The sequence below is a fragment of the Aegilops tauschii genome, chromosome 3, assembly GCF_002575655.3.
Source record: "Aegilops tauschii subsp. strangulata cultivar AL8/78 chromosome 3, Aet v6.0, whole genome shotgun sequence".
In the NCBI taxonomy this organism is placed as follows: domain Eukaryota; kingdom Viridiplantae; phylum Streptophyta; class Magnoliopsida; order Poales; family Poaceae; genus Aegilops; species Aegilops tauschii.
The window spans coordinates 414,658,444-414,682,853 of NC_053037.3; the positions used below are offsets into that span (position 1 = coordinate 414,658,444).

General features: G+C 49.1%; 1 protein-coding gene across 1 annotated transcript; it reads left to right on the forward strand.

Moving 5' to 3' along the window:
* Positions 1-575: 575 nt before the first annotated feature.
* LOC141042994 (uncharacterized) lies at positions 576-3,974 on the forward strand. The gene is made up of 3 exons (XM_073511909.1): positions 576-1,261; positions 1,423-1,754; positions 3,022-3,974. Exons 1-3 carry the CDS (start codon positions 576-578, stop codon positions 3,972-3,974), a joined length of 1,971 nt encoding a protein of 656 aa, XP_073368010.1.
* Positions 3,975-24,410: the final 20,436 nt, after the last annotated feature.

Sequence of the window (24,410 nt, forward strand, 5' to 3'; positions counted from 1 at the left end):
TCCTAATCCTAATAAGACTCCACATGTAACCCGCCCCTTCAACATATATAAGGAGGGGCAGGGCTCCCCAAAGAGGGACAGGGCAACTATCAATAATCTCTAGGGCTAGACACAATTAGAGGAGAGCTGGTTTACGGCGACTCCCTCATGAGTGTAATGAGATCTAGCCTCAAACAGCATGTAGGGTTATTACCGGATGATGTTTCCCGGGGCCCGAAGCTGTCTAAATCCTCATCTTGTGTTGCGTCTCTCGACTCCGCTCAACCCCTCTCAAGCTACTACATAGATGCGCTGGCCTCGCGACTAAGTCCTGACACTAAGTCCGGACACTAAGGACATCTGCCGTGTTAAAATAGGTCTAGCGTGTCATGTACACGTACCCTGTACATATGTAATTGTATGCTGATTGTTATATATATAGAAAGATGTGGAGAGGCTTTGCCCCACGGAAAATCCTAAACCCTATTTTCTAACTTGGTATCAGAGCCTACCCTAGCCGCCGCCGCCTCTCCTCCCGCCACCGCCGCCGCAGTTTCCTCGCGGCCACCGCGATGTCCACCACGCCGGCACCCACGATGACCCCCTCCTCTGCGCTCATGCTCACCACCCCCTCCGTGCTCGTCCTGATCGCCCTCGTCATCGCCCCACCCGCCGTGACGGCTCCCACCCCCGTCCTTCCGCCCATCGCGGTCTCGCTTGAACGCAGCAACTTCATGCTCTTGAGGGCTCTTGCCCTCCCCAACTTCGCCAGAGTTCGCCTCCACAGCTTCCTCGACGGCTCGGCCACTGCGTCGGCGCCGACCGTGACGACAGGCACCGGCGAGGCCGCCCGCACCGTGTCCAACCCCGACTATGAGCAATGGTGGACGCTGGATCAGAAGGTTCTCGGGCATCTCCTCGGCTCGGTGAGCGTGGAGATCTCCGCGCAGCTCATTGGCTGCAGGTCGGCCGCCGCCGCCTGGGCGGCCGTGCACACCATGTTCACCGCCGAGAACAGCGCCGGCGTGCGCAACCTCCGGCGCCAGATTCAGGCGCTGCGCAAGGGAGATCATCCCGCCGGTGAGTATATGCAGAAGGTCAAGGCCCTCGCTGACTCGATGGCCGCCACCGACTCTCCTCTTCGTGATGATGAGATCATCGACTACATGCTGACCGGGCTCGGCTCGGCGTTCAACCCCATCGCCGCCTCCATGAACTTCGCGGGCGTGCCAATCACGTTCCCCGCGTTCTACTCCAGCGTTCTCCACTACGAGGCCCTTCAGTAGCAGCAGTCCGAGCATGAGGATTGGCAGTCCTCCGCCAACGCCGCGTCTCGGCCGGTCTACAACAACACTTCCGGCCGAGCCTCCGATTTGGCCGCCCGAGCGGCGGCCGCCCCTCCGTCGGTTCCCTCCCGCCCAGCTCGGACGGCTATGGCAACAGCCAGGGCAACCCCTCTGGTCGTAACAACAACAACGGCGGCAATAGCCGCAATGGAGGAGGAAACGGAGGTGGCAACGGGGGTGGTCGCAACCGCCGCTGGCGTCCCCGGTGCCAGATATGCAAGAATTGGGGTCATGAGGCCGGCAACTATCGCAGCCGCTATGATCATGACCACCGCACCGCCAACTCCGCGTCCACATCCTCCTCCCATGAGCTGCCACACTGGATTCTGGACACCGGTGCGACGGACCACCTGACGAATGATCTTGATCGTCTGCACTTCCACGAGCGTTACGACGGGAAGGATCAAGTGCAAGTGGAAAACGGTGCAGGTTTGTCTATTTCGCATATTGGTTATCCCTTCGTTTACGCAATATTCTTCGTCTACCACACATTCATCAGCATCTTCTCTCCGTTTATCGTCTCGTCCTTGATAATGATGTTTTTGTGGAATTTCACTATTTCTTTTTCCTTGTAAAGGACACGGCCACGAAGAAAATCTTTCTCCACGGTAGATGTCATGGTGGACTCTACCCCATCCCGTTCGGTCGCGCGTCGTCCTCCTCCACCCGCCAAGCGCCCCTCAGCGTCAAGACCACCCCATCCCAGTGGCACCAGCGTCTCGGTCATCCCTCGAATAATATTGTTCACAACATTGTTAGGAATAATGATTTAGTGTGTTCTTCTGAACGTTAGACTTCCGTGTGTGATGCTTGTCAGCGTGCTAATAGTCGACAATTGCCTTATCATTTATCACATCATGTTTCCACTATGCCTCTTGAGTTAATTCATTCTGATGTTTGGGGGCCAGCTATTGCTTCTTTCGGAGGTTATAAATATTATGTGAGCTTTGTTGACGATTACTCTCGCTTCTCCTGGATTTATCTCCTTAAGCATAAGTCTGACGTTGAGCAACTATACTATGCCTTTCAGGCTCATGTTGAGCGTCTTCTCCACACTAAAATCATAGCTGTTCAGTTCGACTGGGGTGGTGAGTATCACCGGTTGCATCGTTATTTCCAACGCACTGGCATCTCTCATCGTGTGTCTTGCCCGCACACGTCTCAGCAGAACGGCATTGCTAAACGCAAACACCGTCATCTTGTTGAAACAGGCCTTGCTTTGCTGGCTCATTCTTCTCTCCCATTGCGTTTTTGGGATGAGGCATTCCTTACGGCATGCTATCTCATTAATCGCATGCCTACACCTGTTCTTCAACAAGATACACCCATATATCGTCTCCTTAAGGTGCACCCCGATTATAAGTTTCTTCGCACTTTTGGGTGCGCCTGCTGGCCTAGTTTGCGCAAACTTGCTTTCCGATCCACCATGTGTGTTTTCTTAGGCTATAGTCCGATGCATAAGGGATACAAGTGACTTGATCGTTCCACGGGACGTATCTACATCTCCCGTGATGTTGTTTTCGACGAGTCTGTTTTTCCCTATGCCACTCCTGGGGTCACTGTCGATGTCTCTTCTTTGGCTGATGTTCTCTCTTTTCCTCCCACTAAACCGGCTACGGGTGACCATATGCGCAAATACAACTTGTCCTATTTGTCTACTGACACGCCTGTCCCAGGCCCTGTTGCTTCTGTGCAGGATTCTTCGGCTTCGCCCTCTCCAGCGCTCAACGTGCATGGCGCATGCACGCCCTCTGCCACCGCCCCCACATGGCCGTCGCGCAGCCCTCCTTGGCGATCGACGTGCATGGGACATGCACGTCTCCCCGCTCGGCTCCCGCGTCGCTCGGCTCGGTCGTCGTCTCGCCCGGCCTGGCTGGTCCATCGGCTACCGCCTCGCCCGGCTCGACCGGCCCGTCCACGGACCCGGCCGCTTCGCCCGGCCCCTCCGCGGCCTCCTTGCCGCACGGTGACGCGGTGTCCCCCGCCCCGGTGCTCAAGGATGCTGCTCTACCATCGCCACCGCAGCTCGCGTCGCCCTCTGTCGAGGGGAGTCCAGCTCCCTCGACCACGACGCCCCCAGCTGCTCCTGCACACACCATGCTTACCCACACCCGTGATCATACTCGCCGTGCTCTTGTTCCTACCGACGGGACTATCCGCTATGATCCCCGTCGTCGTGCGTTTCTTGCGGTGCCTGTCTCTCATCATGATGCTCTCCATGAGACTGTTTGGTGTACTGCGATGATTGATGAGCTCACTGCTCTACATCACAACAAGACTTGGGTTCTTGTGCCTCGGCCGCGCGGTGTCAATGTTGTTGGGAGAAAATGGATCTTCAAGACCAAGCACCGTCCGGATGGCTCTGTTGATAAGTACAAAGCTCGTCTAGTCGCCTGTGGTTTCAAACAGCAGCTTGGCATTGACTATGGTGATACCTTCAGTCCGGTTGTCAAGCCGGCCACCGTTCGTTTGGTTCTTGCCTTGGCTGTTTCTCGCGGTTGGAGTCTTCAGCAGATTGATGTCAGCAATGCTTTCCTTCATGGGTATCTCTCCGAGGACGTCTATATGCAGCAGCCACCTGGTTTCGAGGATGCTCGTTTTCCCTCGCATGTGTGCAAGCTTCAGCGCGCCCTCTATGGACTCAAGTAGTCCCCTCGTGCATGGTACGCTCGGCTCAGTGCTCGTCTTCTCGCTTTGGGTTTTGCCTCCCCCGAAGCAGATACGTCTCTGTTTTTCTTCCGCTATCGTGATGTTCAGATCTATATGCTTGTCTATGTTGAATAAATAGACAATTTCTTGATTAAATTAATCCACGAGTAAATCGCTAGCATGGCATTGACACAAATAAACGCATACTGATATTCAGTCAAGCTAGCACATACTACGCTAATTGCAGAAAGATCTACGTATAACGCTAGCATGGCTAAAAGAGAAAACAGTAGGAGCGGGATAAACGAGTTATACCCTCCAGTAGGCCGTGCAGATGCCGCGACTTTGGTGGCAGCAGCGGCGTTCTCGGCGGCCTTCTTGTTAGCTTCAGCTTTCTCGGCGGCGGCACGTTCAGCGTCAGTGGACATGATGATGATGAAGGTGACGCGGATGTAGAGGAAGTAGACGATCGGAAGCGAGCAGTCGTGTAATCGCTGCCCAAAAACCTATTCGCCCCTCACCCCGTACAGGAACCAGAAGGGCGTGGTTTCGGAGACCTGCTCTCCCGTCGACCGTGTACGCGGCGGACGGGATGGAGTCACCGGCGGCAGCAGCAGCAAGGGAACGACGGTGGGCATGCGCGTGGAGCAGATGTGATCTGTTCGTGGCGGCTAGGGTTAGGAGACACCGCACACTTATATAGGCACAGCCGCGTGGAGAGACATGGGCTCGACCCATGTCCGAGTCCGTGACAGCCCATGATCCGATGTCTCAGATCGTGGCCCAACTGTGAGAGAACTCTCCGTTAGTGACTGGCAAAAATAAGCGTGTAGGTGTGAGCTCGGCTCGGCTCAATCCCGCAACCCGCGGCGCGTCGTGACGAGGCGTGGCGAGGCGGGCGGCGGAGGACGAGTGCGCGAGGGCCTCTTCTCTTCTCAAGCTCCAATAGCATGTAGAAGAGAAACCCTTATAAGGAGGTCCAACTCCTCTTCCACTTCCGGGGTGGGACTAAACTTCCCACTACACCTAGTGCCATATAACCCACATGGGCCCTTAGAGATTTTTCAGAAATTGCTATATGGGCCTAGAGCCCATCTCAAATTTCAGCAATCCCCCACCAGATCTCGAGGGCCCATTGTCCTCTGTTCCAATTACTGTTTTGATGTACCAGTGTTTCAGTGAAGACCTGTTAAGGTTGAGCTTCACCTAGAGCAAGTAGCTACACTCCTTCACAACTGAACAATGGACTATGCCTTGAATTGTCAGTTTGGCGTAAAGAAGTTTCACCACATGTCTTACTAGTACTAGGCTGCCGAAGGCTGACCCCTCGGGTGGAGCATATAAGTCACACTCCTGGCCTATTCATGAGCTTACTAGAGATCACCCCAATCTCATGGACCAGCAGTCGGGCTCATATAGGTGTGTTCCTCCAAAGATCGCTCTGTAGGATAACATCTTGCTTATATAAGCTTCGGAACACATTAAGACAGCAGTCATCCTACCATACAGTATCGAGAGTATTGCATCTCCAACGGAGTGGGTTAGTATAGTTACTCTCCTCAGTTCACCACTGGCTTGTTTTCCCAGGTCCTACTTCACGGGATCTCCGATCACATAGGTTGGGTTACCACCATGGCAACTCATGTGGGTCTCATACCCATCTCCCTCGATGCATTATCTATCACAACACGTGATAGCCCTTTCGTAAAGGGATCTGCCAGATTCTTAGCCGTATGGACATAGTCCAACGCTATCACTCCGGAGTTTCTTAATTTTCTGACAGCTTTTAATCTCATTCTTATGTGTTTGTTGGACTTCATGTTGTCCTTTGAACTCTTCACCTTGGTGATGACAGTCTGATTGTCACAGTTCATAAGGATAGCCGGAACCGGTTTATCAACCAATGGCAAGTCCATCAAAAGATCTCGAAGCCATTCTGCTTCAACACCAGATGTGTCTAATGCTGTTAATTCTGCTTCCATTGTCGATCTCGTTAAGATTGTTTGCTTGCAAGACTTCCAGGAAACAGCGCCACCTCCAAGAGTAGACATATACCTAGTTGTGGCCTTCATCTCATCAGCATCAGAGATCCAATTCGCATCACTATACCCTTCAAGTACCGACGGGTCTCCAGTATAGTGAAGTCCATAGTTCATAGTACCTTTCAGATAGCGCATAACTCTTTCAACAGCATGCCAATGTACATCACCCGGTTTGGAAACAAACCGGCTTAATTTGCTCACAGCAAACGCGATGTCAGGCCTCGTTGCGCTCGCTAGGTACATCAATGAACCAATAATTTGAGAGTATCTCAATTGATCTTTAGCCGTGCCTTTGGACTTCCGAATCACCACGCTAGGATCATATGGTGTTTGAGATGGTGCACAGTCCAAATATCCAAAACGACTCAACACCTTCTCAACATAGTGGGATTGCAGAAGTGTAATCCCACCCTCATTATCTCTCAGTAGCTTGATGTTCAAGATAACATCAGCCACACCAAGGTCCTTCATCTGAAAGTTCTGAGAGAGAAACGACTTGACCTCCTCAACGACTTTGAGGTTGGTTCCGAATATCAGTATGTCATCAACATACAAGCACAGTATAACTCCTTCGCCCCCACCATGGCGATAGTATACACATTTGTCAGCCTCATTAACAACGAAACCAACAGATGTCAGAGTTATATTGAACTTATCATGCCATTGCTTAGGTGCTTGCTTCAGGCCATATAAAGATTTCAGCAACCTACACACCTTTCTTTCCTGACCATCTATCACAAAGCCATCTGGCTGTTGCATATAGATTTCCTCATTTAGCTCTCCATTCAGAAAAGCCGTCTTAACATCCATCTGGTGAACGAGAAGACCATGCGAGGCTGCCAACGAGAGTAATACTCTAATGGTGGTCAGTCTAGCCACATGTGAATAAGTATCGAAGAAATCTTCCTCTTCTTTCTGGTCATAACCCTTGGCCACAAGCCTAGCCTTGTACTTTTCAATCGTACCATCGGGCCTAAGCTTATTTTTGAACACCCACTTACATCCCAATGGTTTGCAACCATAGGGACGATCAGTGATCTCCCATGTCCCGTTAGCCATGATGGAATCCATCTCGCTACGGACAACATCCTTCCAGTAGTCAGCTTCTGGAGAGGCATACGCTTCTGAAATAGAAGTAGGAGTATCATCCACGAGGTACACGAAGAAATCATCACCAAAGGTCTTTGCAGTCCTTTGTCTCTTGCCCCTACCAAGGGTTTCCTCGTCATCCTCCTCAGGATTTTCATCATGTGTTTGTTCATAATATTCCATAGGGATGGCAGGTTCAGGAGTCTCCTCAGATTCCTGTCTAGAAGTGCTTTGCATATCTCTCATAGGAAAAATATCCTCGAAGAATGTAGCATCCTTAGACTCCATAATTGTACCGACCTTCTGGTCAGGTACCTCAGATTTCACTACTAGAAATCTATAGCCAACGCTGTTCTTAGCGTAGCCCAAATTAATGCAGTCCACAGTCTTGGGTCCAAGCTTACGCTTTTTGGGGATCGGCACATTGACTTTCGCCAAACAGCCCCAAGTGCGCAAGTACGAGAGTGTTGTCCTTCTCTTCGCCCATTTCTCATAGGGAGTGATCTCATTATCCTTTGTCGGAACTTTATTCAGGACATGACATGCCATCAATATAGCCTCCCCCACCATGCCTTGGATAGACCCGATGTATCTAACATGGCGTTAACCAAATCAGTTAGAGTATGGTTTTTCCGCTCGGCAACCCCGTTTGACTGGGGTGAATAGGGAGGCGTCCTCTCATGAATAATGCCGTGTACCGCACAGAAGGAATCAAACTCACTCGAGAAGTACTCTCCACCACGATCTGACCGGGCTCGTTTAATTTTCTTTTCAAGTTGATTCTCAACTTCTGCCTTATAGATTTTAAAGTAGTGTAGAGCCTCATCTTTAGTATTTAACAGATACACATATCAATATCTAGTGGAATCATCTATCAATGTCATGAAGTATTTCTTTCCACTTTTAGTCAACACACCATTCATCTCACAAAGATCAGAATGTATGAGTTCTAATGGTGCCAAGTGTCTCTCCTCCGCGGCCTTGTGAGGCTTGCGAGGTGGCTTAGCTTGCACACATGAAAGGCACTTAGAACCTTTGGCTAAAGTAAAACTCGGGATTAAATCCAACTTGGCTAGCCGCGTCATAACACCGAAACTAATATGACAAAGACGTGAATGCCAAACTTCAGATTCATTAACATTCGAATGAACATGGTTCACGACTTTATTACAAAAATCTGCGAGGGAAAGGCGGAACATCCCTCCGCTCTCATAAACTTTTCCAACAAAGAGTCCATATTTCGTAACAACTAATTTATTAGACTCGAAAACCAACTTAAACCCTTCTCTACATAGAAGGGAGCCACTAACGAGGTTCTTCTTGATGGCGGGGACATGCTGCACGTTCTTCAGCTACACGATCCTTCCCGAAGTAAACTTCAGATCGACCGTGCCAACACCATGAACAGAAGCACTCACGCCATTCCCCATCAATACGGACCCGTGGCCTGTGACCTGGTAAGAAGTGAACAATGAAATGTCAGCACACACATGTACACCTGCACCTGTGTCCACCCACCAATCGGTGGGCTGAAACACTGAAAAAACAGTAAATAAATTACCATACCCAGGTACACCATTCTCATTGTTGTCCATAATCATGTTGACGGACTTGGAGTCCTGTCCTGACTTCTTGTACTTGTTTGGGCACTTGTTTGCCCAATGTTCAACCGAACCACAAGTAAAGCATCCCTCATCCTTCTTGTTCTTCTTGAAGGTCTTCTTACCCTTCTTCTTAAAGTCGGTATTGTGTTGGACACCGTTCTTTCCCTTGGGCTTGTGGGAGTTGAAGTTCTTCTGGTTCACCATGTTGGCGACAGAAGTCCCTTCGGCCCCTTTTCCGTGCGAGTCCTTTGCCCTTGAATTCTGCTCAACACTCAGATGGCCAATGACATCCTCCACAGAGAATTCATGCCTCTGATGTTTCAGAGTGGTGGCAAAGTTCCTCCAGGAATTAGGGAGCTTAGAGATTATGCAGCCCACGACAAACTTGCCCGGTAACTCGCACTTAAGAAGTTCAAGCTCCTTAACAATGCATATTATCTCATGAGCCTGCTCCAATACAGGACGATTTTCAACCATCTTGTAATCGTGGAACTGCTCTATAATATACATCTCGCTGCCGGCATCGGCTGCCCCGAACTTAGATTCGAGCGCCTCCCACAAGTCCTTGGCGACATGCACATGTAAATATGCGTCGACCAGTTTGTTGGGGAACGTAGTAATTTCAAAAAAATTCCTACGCACACGCAAGATCATGGTGATGCATAGCAACGAGAGGGGAGAGTGTTGTCCACGTACCCTCGTAGACCGACAGCGGAAGCATTATCACAACGCGGTTGATGTAGTCGTACGTCTTCACGATCTGACTGATCAAGTACCGAACGTACGGCACCTCCAAGTTCTACACAAGTTCAGCTCGATGACGTCCCTCGAACTCCGCTCCAGCCGAGTGTTGAGGGAGAGTTTCGTCAGCACGACGGCGTGGTGACGGTGATGATGTTCCACCAACGCAGGGCTTCGCCTAAGCTCCGTGACGGTATTATCGAGGTGTAATATGGTGGAGGGGGGCACCGCACACGGCTAAAATATCGTATATCAAGTGTGTCTAGAGGTGCCCCCCTGCCCCCGTATATAAAGGAGCAAGGGGGAGGCCGGCTGCCCTTGGCGCGCCAAAGAGAGGGGGGGGAGTCCTCCTCCTAGTAGGAGTAGGACTCCCCTTTCCTAGTCCTACTAGGAAAAGAAGGGGGGAGGAAAGAGAGGGAGAGGGAGAGGGAAAGGGGGCTGCGCCCCCCTCTCCTAGTCCAACTAGGACTCCTCCTGGGAGGGGGCGCGCCACCTCCTGGCTGCTGCCCTCTCTCTCCCCTCAAGGCCCACTAAGGCCCAATACTTCCCCGGGGGGTTCCGGTAACCCTCCGGCACTCCGGTTTAATCTGAAACTTCTCCGGAACACTTCCGGTGTCCGAATATAGTCGTCCAATATATCAATCTTTATGTCTCGACCATTTCGAGACTCCTCGTCATGTCCGTGATCACATACGGGACTCCGAACAACCTTCGGTACATCAAAACATATAAACTCATAATATAACTGTCATCGTAACTTTAAGCGTGCGAACCCTTTGGGTTCGAGAACTATGTAGACATGACCGAGACACCTCTCTGGTCAAGAACCAATAGCGGGACCTGGATGCCCATATTGGCTCCCACATATTCTACGAAGATCTTTATCGGTCAGACCGCATAACAACATACGTTGTTCCCTTTGTCATCGGTATGTTACTTGCCCGAGATTCGATCGTCGGTATCTCGATACCTAGTTCAATCTCATTACCGGCAAGTCTCTTTACTCGTTCCGTAATACATCATCCCGCAACTAACTGATTAGTCACAATGCTTGCAAGGCTTATAGTGATGTGCATTACCGAGTGGGCCCAGAGATACCTCTCCGACAATCGGAGTGACAAATCCTAATCTCGAAATACGCCAACCCAACAAGTACCTTTGGAGACACCTGTAGAGCACCTTTATAATCACCCAGTTACGTTGTGACGTTTGGTAGCACACAAAGTGTTCCTCCGGTAAACGGGAGTTGCATAATCTCATAGTCATAGGAACATGTATAAGTCATGAAGAAAGCAATAGCAACATACTAAACGATCGGGTGCTAAGCTAACGGAATGGGTCAAGTCAATCACGTCATTCTCCTAATGAGGTGATCCCGTTAATCAAATGACAACTCATGTCTATGGCTAGGAAACATAACCATCTTTGATTAACGAGCTAGTCAAGTAGAGGCATACTAGTGACACTGTTTGTCTATGTATTCACACATGTATTATGTTTCCGGTTAATACAATTCTAGCATGAATAATAATCATTTATCATGATATAAGGAAATATATAATACTTTATTATTGCCTCTAGGGCATATTTCCTTCAGTCTCCCACTTGCACTAGAGTCAATAATCCAGATTACATAGTAATGATCCTTACACCCATGGAGTCTTGGTGCTGATCATGTTTTGCTCGTGGAAGAGGCTTAGTCAACGGGTCTGCAACATTCAGATCCGTATGTATCTTGCAAATTTCTATGTCTCCCACCTGGACTAAATCCCGGATGGAATTGAAGCGTCTTCTGATGTGATTGGTTCTCTTGTGAAATCTGGATTCCTTTGCTAAGGCAATTGCACCAGTATTGTCACAAAAGATTTTCATTGGTCCCGATGTACTAGGTATGACACCTAGATCGGATATGAACTCCTTCATCCAGACTCCTTCATTTGCTGCTTCCGAAGCAGCTATGTATTCCGCTTCACACGTAGATCCCGCCACGACACTTTGCTTAGAACTGCACCAACTGACAGCTCCACCATTCAATGTAAATACGTATCCGGTTTGCGATTTTGAATCGTCCGGATCAGTGTCAAAGCTTGCATCAACGTAACCCCTTACGATGAGCTCTTTGTCACCTCCATAAACGAGAAACACATCCTTAGTCCTTTTCAGGTATTTCAGGATGTTCTTGACCGCTGTCCAGTGATCCACTCCTGGATTACTTTGGTACCTCCCTGCTAAACTTATAGCAAGGGACACATCAGGTCTGGTACACAACATTGCATACATGATAGAGCCTATGGCTAAAGCATAGGGAACATCTTTCATCTTCTCTCTATCTTCTGCAGTGGTCGGGCATTGAGTCTTACTCAATCTCACACCTTGTAGTACAGGCAAGAACCCTTTCTTTGCTTGATCCATTTTGAACTTCTTCAAAACTTTGTCAAGGTATGTGCTTTGTGAAAGTCCAATTAAGCGTCTTGATCTATCTCTATAGATCTTAATGCCTAATATATATGCAGCTTCACCGAGGTCTTTCATTGAAAAACTCTTATTCAAGTATCCCTTTATGCTATCCAGAAATTCTATATCATTTCCAATCAGTAAAATGTCATCGACATATAATATCAGAAATGCTATCGAGCTCCCACCCACTTTCTTGTAAATACAGGCTTCTCCAAAAGTCTGTATAAAACCAAATGCTTTGATCACACTATCAAAGCGTTTATTCCAACTCCGAGAGGCTTGCACCAGTCCATAAATGGATCGCTGGAGCTTGCACACTTTGTTAGCTCCCTTTGGATCGACAAAACCTTCCGGTTGCATCATATACAACTCTTCTTCCAGAAATCCATTCAGGAATGCAGTTTTGACATCCATTTGCCAAATTTCATAATCATAAAATGTGGCAATTGCTAACATGATTCGGACAGACTTAAGCATCGCTACGGGTGAGAAGGTCTCATCGTAGTCAATCCCTTGAACTTGTCGAAAACCTTTCGCAACAAGTCGAGCTTTATAGACAGTAATATTACCATCAGCGTCAGTCTTCTTCTTAAAGATCCATTTATTTTCAATGGCTTGCCGACCATCGGGCAAGTCAACCAAAGTCCATACTTTGTTCTCATACATGGATCCCATCTCGGATTTCATGGCCTCAAGCCATTTTGCGGAATCTGCGCTCACCATCGCTTCTTCATAGTTCGTAGGTTCATCATGGTCTAGTAACATGACCTCCAGAACAGGATTGCCGTACCACTCTGGTGCGGATCTTGATCTAGTTGACCTACGAGGTTCGGTAATAACTTGATCTCAAGTTTCATGATCATTATCATTAACTTCCTCACTAATTGGTGTAGGTGTCGCAGAAACTGATTTCTGCGATGATCTACTTTCCAATAAGGGAGCAGGTATAGTTACCTCATCAAGTTCTACTTTCCTCCCACTCACATATTTGAGAGAAACTCCTTCTCTAGAAAGGATCCATTCTTAGCAACGAATATCTTGCCTTCGGATCTGTTATAGAAGGTGTACCCAACAGTCTCCTTTGGGTATCCTATGAAGACACATTTCTCCGATTTAGGTTCGAGCTTATCAGGTTGAAGTTTCTTCACATAAGCATCGCAACCCCAAACTTTAAGATACGACAACTTTGGTTTCTTGCCAAACCATAGTTCAAAAGGCGTCGTCTCAACGGATTTCGATGGTGTCCTATTTAGAGTAAATGCAGCCGTCTCTAAAGCATAACCCCAAAACGATAGCGGTAAATCAGTAAGAGACATCATAGATCGCACCATATCTAATAAAGTACGATTACGACGTTCGGACACACCATTACGCTGTGGTGTTCCGGGTGGCGTGAGTTGCGAAACTATTCCGCATTGTTTCAAATGTAGACCAAACTCGTAACTCAAATATTCTCCTCCACGATCAGATCGTAGGAATTTTATTTTCTTGTTACGATGATTTTCAACTTCACTCTGAAATTCTTTGAACTTTTCAAATGTTTCAGACTTATGTTTCATTAAGTAGATATACCCATATCTGCTCAAATCATCTGTGAAGGTGAGAAAATAACGATATCCGCCACGAGCCTCAATATTCATCGGACCACATACATCTGTATGTATGATTTCCAACAAATCTGTTGCTCTCTCCATAGTTCTGGAGAACGGTGTTTTGGTCATCTTTCCCATGAGGGACGGTTCGCAAGTACCAAGTGATTCAAAATCAAGTGATTCCAAAATTCCATCAGTATGGAGTTTCTTCATGCGCTTTACACCGATAGGACCTAAACGGCAGTGCCACAAATAAGTTGCACTGTCATTATTAACTCTGCATCTTTTGGCTTCGACATTATGAATATGTGTATCACTACTATCGAATTCATTAAAAATAGACCACTCTTCAAGGGTGCATGACCATAAAAGATACTATTCATATAAATAGAACAACCATTATTCTCTGATTTAAATGAATAACCGTCTTGCATTAAAAAAGACCCAGATATAATGTTCATGCTCAACGCTGGCACCAAATAACAATTATTTAGGTCTAAAACTAATCCCGAAGGTAGATGTAGAGGTAGCGTGCTGACGGCGATCACATCGACTTTGGAACCATTTCCCACGCGCATCGTCACCTCGTCCTTAGCCAATCTTCGCTTAATCCGTAGCCCCTGTTTCGAGTTGCAAATATTAGCAACAGAACCAGTATCAAATACCCAGGTGCTACTGCGAGTATTAGTAAGGTACACATCAATAACATGTATATCACCTATACCTTTGTTAACCTTGCCATCCTTCTTATCCGCCAAATACTTGGGGCAGTTCCGCTTCCAGTGACCAGTCTGCTTACAGTAGAAGCACTCAGTTTCAGGCTTAGGTCCAAACTTGGATTTCTTCTCCTGAACAGCAACATGCTTGCTGTTCTTCTTGAAGTTCCCTTTCTTCTTCCCTTTGCCCTTTTTCTTGAAATTAGTGGTTTTACTGACCATCAACACTTGATGCTCCTTTTTGATTTCTACCTCCGCTGCTTTTAGCATTGCAAACAGCTCGGGAATTGTCTTATCCATCCCTTGCATGTTATAGTTCATCACGAAGCTCTTGTAGCTTGGTGGCAGTGATTGAAGAATTCTGTCAATGACGCAATCATCCGGAAGTTGAACTCCCAGTTGAATCAAGTGATTATTATACCCAGACATTCTGAGTATATGCTCACTGACAGAACTATTCTCTTCCATCTTGCAGCTATAGAACTTATTGGAGACTTCATATCTCTCAATCCGGGCATTTGCTTGAAATATTAACTTCAACTCCTGGAACATCTCATATGCTCCATGACGTTCAAAACGTCGTTGAAGTCCCGGTTCTAAGCCGTAAAGCATGGCACACTGAACTATTGAGTAGTCATCAGCTTTGCTCTGCCAGACGTTCATAACTTCTGGCGTAGCTCTTGCAGGAGGCCTGGCACCTAGCGGTGCTTCCAGGACGTAATTCTTCTATGCAGCAATGAGGATAATCCTCAAGTTACGGACCCAGTCCGTGTAATTGCTACCATCATCTTTCAACTTAGCTTTCTCAAGGAACGCATTAAAATTTAACGGAATAACAACACGGGCCATTTATCTACAATTAACATAGACAAGCAAGATACTATCAGGTACTAAGTTCATGATAAATTTAAGTTCAATTAATCATATTACTTAAGAACTCCCACTTAGATAGATATCCCTCTAATCATCTAAGTGATTACGTGATCCAAATCAACTAAACCATGTCCGATCATCACGTGAGATGGAGTAGTTTCAATGGTGAACATCACTATGTTGATCATATCTACTATATGATTCACGCTCGACCTTTCGGTCTCTGTGTTCCGAGGCTATATCTGCATATGCTAGGCTCATCAAGTTTAACCTGAGTATTCCGCGTGTGCAACTGTTTTGCACCCGTTGTATTTGAACGTAGAGCCTATCACACCCGATCATCACGTGGTGTCTCAGCACGAAGAACTTTCGCAACGGTGCATACTCAGGGAGAACACTTTTATCTTGAAATTTTAGTGAGAGATCATCTTATAATGCTACCGTCAATCAAAGCAAAATAAGATGCATAAGGATTAACATCACATGCAATCAATATAAGTGATATGATATGGCCATCATCATCTTGTGCTGGTGATCTCCATCTCCGAAGCACCGTGCTTGTGATCTCCATCTACGAAGCACCGTCATGATCACCATCGTCACCGGCGCGACACCTTGATCTCCATCGTAGTATCGTTGTCGTCTCGCCAACTAATTGCTTTTACGACTATCGCTACTGCTTAGTGATAAAGTAAAACTATTACATGGTGATTGCATCTCATACAATAAAGCGACAACCATATGGCTCCTGCCAGTTGCCGATAACTCGGTTACAAAACATGATCATCTCATACAACAAATTATATCACATCATGTCTTGACCATATCACATCACAACATGCCCTGCAAAAACAAGTTAGACGTCCTCTACTTTGTTGTTGCAAGTTTTACGTGGCTGCTACGGGTTTAGCAAGAACCGTTCTTACCTACGCATCAAAACCACAATGATAGTTTGTCAAGTTGGTGCTGTTTTAGCCTTCGCAAGGACCGGGCGTAGCCACACTCGGTTCAACTAAAATGAGAGAGATAGACACCCGCCAGTCACCTTTGAGCAACGAGTGCTCCGAACGGTGAAACCAGTCTCGCGTAAGCGTACGCGTAATGTCGGTCCGGGCCGCTTCATCTCACAATACCGCTGAACCAAAGTATGACATGCTGGTAAGCAGTATGACTTATATCGCCCACAACTCACTTGTGTTCTACTCGTGCATAACATCAACGCATAAAACCAGGCTCGGATGCCACTGTTGGGGAACGTAGTAATTTCAAAAAATTTCCTACGCACACGCAAGATCATGGTGATGCATAGCAACGAGAGGGGAGAGTGTTGTCCATGTACCCTCGTAGACCGACAGCGGAAGCGTTATCACAATGCGGTTGATGTAGTCGTACGTCTTCACGATCCGACCGATCAAGTACCGAACGTACGGCACCTCCAAGTTCTACACACGTTCAGCTCGATGATGTCCCTCGAACTCCGATCCAGCCGAGTGTTGAGGGAGAGTTTTGTCAGCACGATGGCGTGGTGACGATGATGATATTCCACCGACGCAGGACTTCGCCTAAGCTCCGCGACGGTATTATCGAGGTGTAATATGGTGGAGGGGGGCACCGCACACGGCTAAAATATCGTATATCAAGTGTGTCTAGAGGTGCCCGCCTGCCCCCGTATATAAAGGAGCAAGGGGGAGGCCGGCTGCCCTTGGCGCGCCAAAGAGAGGGGGGAAGTCCTCCTCCTAGTAGGAGTAGGACTCCCCTTTCCTAGTCCTACTAGGAAAAGAAGGGGGGAAGGAAAGAGAGGGAGAGGGAGAGGGAAAGGGGGCTGCGCCCCCCTCTCCTAGTCCAACTAGGACTCCTCCTGGGAGGGGGCGCGCCACCTCCTGGCTGCTGCCCTCTCTCTCCCCTCAAGGCCCACTAAGGCCCAATACTTCCCCGGGGGGTTCCGGTAACCCTCCGGCACTCCGGTTTAATCCGAAACTTCTCCGGAACACTTCCGGTGTCCGAATATAGTCGTCCAATATATCAATCTTTATGTCTCGACCATTTCGAGACTCCTCGTCATGTCCGTGATCACATCCGGGACTCTGAACAACCTTCGGTACATCAAAACATATAAACTCATAATATAACTGTCATCGTAACTTTAAGCGTGCGGACCCTTTGGGTTCGAGAACTATGTAGACATGACCGAGACACCTCTCCGGTCAATAACCAATTGCGGGACCTGGATGCCCATATTGGCTCCCACATATTCAACGAAGATCTTTATCGGTCAGACCGCATAACAACATACGTTGTTCCCTTTGTCATCGGTATGTTACTTGCCCGAGATTCGATCGTCGGTATCTCGATACCTAGTTCAATCTCGTTACCGGCAAGTCTCTTTACTCGTTCCGTAATACATCATCCCACAACTAACTGATTAGTCACAATGCTTGCAAGGCTTATAGTGATGTGCATTACCGAGTGGGCCCAGAGATACCTCTCCGACAATCGGAGTGACAAATCCTAATCTCGAAATACGCCAACCCAACAAGTACCTTTGGAGACACCTGTAGAGCACCTTTATAATCACCCAGTTACGTTGTGACGTTTGGTAGCACACAAAGTGTTCCTCCGGTAAACGGGAGTTGCATAATCTCATAGTCATAGGAACATGTATAAGTCATGAAGAAAGCAATAGCAACATACTAAACGATCGGGTGCTGAGATAACGGAATGGGTCAAGTCAATCACGTCATTCTCCTAATGAGGTGATCCCGTTAATCAAATGACAACTCATGTCTATGGCTAGGAAACATAACCATCTTTGATTAACGAGCTAGTCAAGTAGAGGCATACTAGTGACACTCTGTTTGTCTATGTATTCACACATGTATTATGTTTCCGGTTAATACAATTCTAGCATGAATAATAAACATTTATCATGATATAAGGAAATATATAATACTTTATTATTGCCTCTAGGGCATATTTCCTTCATAGTTTATCTCCGATCACGCTAAGAACTACTCCGAGAAACACAACGGTGGCCTCCTTGAACGCCTTCTCCTGTTCAGGAGCAATCGTTCCCGTGGAGACACCGGTGACCTAGAACACGTTCATAGCCGTGAGCCATAAAGTGGTCTTAGTCTGCCAACGCTTAAAATATGAACCGGTAAACTTATCCGGTTTCAGTGCAGCGGCAAAGCCACTTGCCGAGAAATTCCTACACATAATAGGTTTTTGGATTGTTGAATAAATAGACAATTTCTCGATTAAATTAATCAACGAGTAAATCACTAGCATGGCATTGACACAAATAAACGCATACTGATATTCAATCAAGCTAGCACATACTACGCTAATGGCAGAAAGATCTACGTATAACGCTAGCATGGCTAAAACAAAAAACAGTAGGAGCGGGATAAACGAGTTATACCCTCCAGTAGGCCATGCAGATGCCGCGGCTTTGGTGGCAGCAGCGGCATCCTCGGCGGCCTTCTTGTCGGCTTCAGCTTTCTCGGCGGCGGCATGTTCAGCGTCGGTGGACATGATATGAAGGCGAAGCAGATGTAGAGGAAGTAGACGATCGGAAGTGAGCAGTCGCGTAATCGCTGCCCAAAAACCTATTCGCCCCTCACCCCGTACAGGAACCAGAAGGGCATGGTTTCAGAGACCTGCTCTCCCGTCGACCGTGTACGCGGCCGACGGGATGGAGTCACCGCGGCAGCAGCAGCAAGGGAACGACGGTGGGCGTGCGCGTGGAGCAGATGTGATCTGTTCGTGGCGGCTAGGGTTAGGAGATACCGCACACTTATATAGGCGCATCCGCTTGGAGAGACGTGGGCTCGACCCACGTCCGAGTCCGCGACAGCCCACGATCCGACGTCTTAGATCGTGGCCCAGCTGTCAGAGAACTCTCCGTTAGTGACTGGCAAAAATAAGCGCGTAGGTGTGAGCTCGGCTCGGCTCAATCCCGCAACCCGCGGCGCGTCATGACGAGGCGTGGCGAGGCGGGCGGCGGAGGAGGAGTGCGCGAGGGCCTCTTCTCTTCTCAAGCTCCAATAGCATGTAGAAGAGAAACCCTTATAAGGAGGTCCAACTCCTCTTCCACTTCCGGGGTGGGACTAAACTTCCCACTACACCTAGTGCCATATAACCCACATGGGCCCTTAGAGATTTTTCAGAAATTGCTATATGGGCCTAGAGCCATCTCAAATTTAAGCACCCACGAGAACCCGACCCTTGATTCAGAACACCGACTAGGGTGGTGAGTATCACCGGTTGCATCGTTATTTCCAACGCACTGGCATCTCTCATCGTGTGTCTTGCCCGCACATGTCTCAGCAGAACGGCATTGCTGAACACAAACACCGCCATCTTGTTGAAACAGGCCTTGCTTTCCTGGCTCATTCTTCTCTCCCATTGCATTTTTGGGATGAGGCATTCCTTACGGCATGCTATCTCATTAATCGCATGCCTACACCTGTTCTTCAAGAAGATACACCCATATATATCGTCTCCTTAAGGTGCACCCCGATTATAAGTTTCTTCGAACTTTTGGGTGCGCCTGCTGGCCTAGTTTGCGCAAATATAATGCACACAAACTTGCTTTCCGATCCACCATGTGTGTTTTCTTGGGCTATAGTCTGATGCATAAGGGATACAAGTGTCTTGATCGTTCCACGGGACGTATCTACATCTCCCGTGATGTTGTTTTCGACGACTCTGTTTTTCCCTATGCCACTCCTGGGGTCACTGTCGATGTCTCTTCTTTGGCTGATGTTCTCTCTTTTCCTCCCACTGAACCGGCTATGGGTGACCATATGCGCAAATACAACTTGTCCTATTTGTCTACTGACACGCCTGTCCCAGGCCCTGTTGCTTCTGTGCAGGATTCTTCGGCTTCGCCCTCTCCGGCGCTCAACGTGCATGGTGCATGCACGCCCTCTGCCCGCCGCCCCCACGTGGCCGTCGCGCAGCCCTCCTTGGCGATCGACGTGCATGGGACATGCACGTCTCCCCGCTCGGCTCCCGCGTCGCCTGGCTCGGTCGTCGTCTCGCCCGGCCTGGCTGGTCCATCGGCTACTGCCTCACCCGGCTCGACCGGCCCGTCCATGGACCCGGCCGCTTTGACCGGCCCCTCCGCGACCTCCTTGCCGCGCGGTGACGCGGTGTCCCCCGCCCCGGTGCTCGAGGATGCTGCTCCGCCATCGCCACCGCAGCTCGCGTCGCCCTCTGTCGAGGGGAGTCCAGCTCCCTCGACCGCCACGCCCCCAGCTGCTCCTGCACACACCATGGTTACCCGCACCCGCGATCATACTCGCCGTGCTCTTGTTCCTACCGACGGGACTATCCGCTATGATTCCCGTCGCCGTGCGTTTCTTGCGGTGCCTGTCTCTCATTGTGATGCTCTCCGTGAGACTGTTTGGCGTACCGCGATGATTGATGAGCTCACTGCTCTGCATCACAACAAGACTTGGGTTCTTGTGCCTCGGCCGCGCGGTGTCAATGTTGTTGGGAGCAAATGGATCTTCAAGACCAAGCACCGTCCGGATGGCTCTGTTGATAAGTACAAAGCTCATCTGGTCGCCCGTGGTTTCACACGACAGCTTGGCATTGACTATGGTGATACCTTCAGTCCGATTGTCAAGCCGGCCACCATTCGTTTGGTTCTTGCCTTGGCTGTTTCTCGCGGTTCGAGTCTTCGGCAGATTGATGTCAGCAATGCTTTCCTTCATGGGTATCTCTCCGAGGACGTCTATATGCAGCAGCCACCTGGTTTCGAGGATGCTCGTTTTCCCTCGCATGTGTGCAAGCTTCAGCGCGCCCTTTATGGTCTCAAGCAGTCCCCTCGTGCATGGTACGCTCGGCTCAGTGCTCGTCTTCTCGCTTTGGGTTTTGCCTCCTCCAAAGCAGATATGTCTCTGTTTTTCTTCCGCTATCGTGATGTTCAGATCTATATGCTTGTCTATGTGGATGACATTGTCATTGCCGGATCTTCTCCACGTGCGGTTGATGGTCTTGTTCATGCCCTCGCTGCGAGTTTTCCTATCAAGGACCTTGGGCCGTTGGAGTATTTTCTTGGTCTGGAAGCGTCCTACAATTCAGGGGGATGACATTGACTCAACGGAAGTATGCCTTGGATCTTTTACACCGTGTGAGCATGGAGAATTGTAAGCCTACTTCCACACCACTGTCTACTTCCGAGCAGCTTGCACGAGTGTCTGGACGGCCTCTCAGTACCGATGATTCTTTCGGGTATCGCAGTGTTGTTGGTGGACTGCAGTATTTAACACTCACCCGTCCGGATATTTCATTTGCAGTGAACAAGGTGTGTCAGTTTCTCTCACAGCCCACTGATGCTCATTGGGAAGCTGTTAAGCGGACTTTACGCTATGTGAAAGGAACGTTGCACACAGGGCTGAAATTTCGCAAGGCTGTCTCTACTAGCATTAGTATCTTCACTGATGAGAATTGGGCAGGTTGTCCAGATGATCGTCGATCAACTGGAGGTTTCGCCATATTTGTTGGACCAAACCTCATTTCCTGGAGTTCGAAGAAACAACCAACAGTGTCGAGGTCGAGCACAGAGGCCGAGTACAAAGCCTTGGCGAATGGAGCTGCTGAAGCCATCTTGGTAGAGTCACTACTCAAAGAGCTTGGAGTGTCTCAGCAGCGTGTTCTGGTTCTCTGGTGTGATAACTTAGGGGCCACATATCTGACTGCCAACCCAGTTTTCCATGCACGTACCAAGCACATCGAGATTGATTTTCACTTTGTGCGTGAGCGTGTTGCTTCTGGAGCTCTTGAGGTCAGATTAATTTCTTCTAACGATCAGCTGGCTGATGTGTTTACTAAACCAGCCACCAGACATATGCTAGACCGTTTTAGTACCAATCTAAACCTTGTACAAAGTAGACGTTCAGATTGAGGGGGAGTGTTAAAATAGGTCTAGCGTGTCATGTACACGTACCTTGTACATATGTAATTGTATGCTGATTGTTATATATATAGAAAGACGTGGAGAGGCTTTGCCCCCATGGAAAACCCAAACCCTATTTTCTAACTGACGAAGAATATTGCGTAAACGAAGGGATGAACCGGGTATAGTGGAATGACCAACATGCGAAATAGACAAACCTGCACCGTTTGCCACTTGCACTTGATCAAGGACATGACCACGAAGAAAATCATTCTTCATGGTAGATGTCATGGTGGACTGTACCCCATCCCGTCCGGTCGCGCGTCGTCATCCTCCACCCGCCAAGCGTCCCTCGGCGTCAAGACCACCCCGTCCCAGTGGCACCAGCGTCTCGGTCATCCCTCGAATAATATTGTTACAACATTGTTAGGAATAATGATTTAGTGTGTTCTTCTGAACGTCAGACTTCCGTGTGTGATGCTTGTCAGCGTGCTAAAAGTCGACAATTGCCATATCATTTATCACATCATGTTTCCACTATGCCTCTTGAGTTAATTCATTCTCATGTTTGGGGGCCAGCTATTGCTTCTTCCGGAGGTTATAAATATTATGTGAGCTTTGTTGACGATTACTCTCGCTTCTCTTGGATTTATCTCCTTAAGCATAAGTCTGACGTTGAGCAAGTATTCTATGCCTTTCAGGCTCATGTTGAGCGTCTTCTCCACACTAAAATCATAGCTGTTCAGTACGACTGGGGTGGTGAGTATCACCGGTTGCATCGTTATTTCCAACGCACTGGCATCTCTCATCGTGTGTCTTGCCCGCACACGTCTCAGCAGAACGGCATTGCTGAACGCAAACACCGTCATCTTGTTGAAACAAGCCTTGCTTTGCTGGCTCATTCTTCTCTCCCATTGCGTTTTTGGGATGAGGCATTCCTTACGGCATGCTATCTGATTAATCGCATGTCTACACCTGTTCTTCAACAAGATACACCCATATATCGTCTCCTTAAGGTGCACCCCGATTATAAGTTTCTTCGCACTTTTGGGTGCGCCTGCTTGCCTAGTTTGCGCAAATATAATGCACACAAACTTGCTTTCCGATCCACCATGTGTGTTTTCTTGGGCTATAGTCCGATGCATAAGGGATACAAGTGTCTTGATCGTTCCACGGGACGTATCTACATCGCCCGTGATGTTGTTTTCGACGAGTCTGGTTTCCCTATGCCACTCCTGGGGTCACTGTCGATGTCTCTTCTTTGGCTGATGTTCTCTCTTTTCCTCCCACTGAACCGGCTACGGGTGACCATATGCGCAAATACAACTTGTCCTATTTGTCTACTGACACGCCTGTCCCAGGCCCTGTTGCTTCTGTGCAGGATTCTTCGGCTTCGCCCTCTCCGGCGCTCAACGTGCATGGCGCATGCACGCCCTCTGCCCGCCGCCCCCACGTGGCCGTCGCGCAGCCCTCCTTGGCGATCGACGTGCATGGGACATGCACGTCTCCCCGCTCGGCTCCCGCGTCGCCCGGCTCGGTCGTCGTCTCGCCCGGCCTGGCTGGTCCATCGGCTACCGCCTCGCCCGGCTCGACCGGCCCGTCCACGGACCCGGCTGCTTCGCCCGGCCCCTCCGCGGCCTCCTTGCCGCGCGGTGACGCGGTGTCCCCCGCCCCGGTGCTCGAGGATGCTGCTCTGCCATCGCCACCGCAGCTCACGTCGCCCTTTGTCGAGGGGAGTCCAGCTCCCTCGACCGCGACGCCCCCAGCTGCTCCTGCACACACCATGGTTACCCGCACCCGCGATCATACTCGTCGTGCTCTTGTTCCTACCGACGGGACTATCCGCTATGGTCCCCGTTGTCGTGCGTTTCTTGCGGTGCCTATCTCTCATCGTGATGCTCTCCGTGAGACTGCCTGGCGTACCGCGATGATTGTTGAGCTCACTGCTCTGCATCACACAAGACTTGGGTTCTTGTGCCTCGGCCGCGCGGTGTTAATGTTGTTGGGAGCAAATGGATCTTCAAGACCAAGCACCGCCCGGATGGCTCTGTTGATAAGTACAAAGCTCGTCTGGTCGCCCGTGGTTTCACACATCAGCTTGGCATTGACTATGGTGATACCTTCAGTCCGGTTGTCAAGCCGGCCACCGTTCGTTTGGTTCTTGCCTTAGCTGTTTCTCGCGGTTGGAGTCTTCGGCAGATTGATGTCAGCAATGCTTTCCTTCATGGGTATCTCTCCGAGGACGTCTATATGCAGCAACCACCTGGTTTCGAGGATGCCCGTTTTCCCTCGCATGTGTGCAAGCTTCAGCGCGCCCTCTATGGACTCAAGCAGTCCCCTCGTGCATGGTACGCTCGGCTCAGTGCTCGTCTTCTCGCTTTGGGTTTAGCCTCCTCCAAAGCAGACACGTCCCTG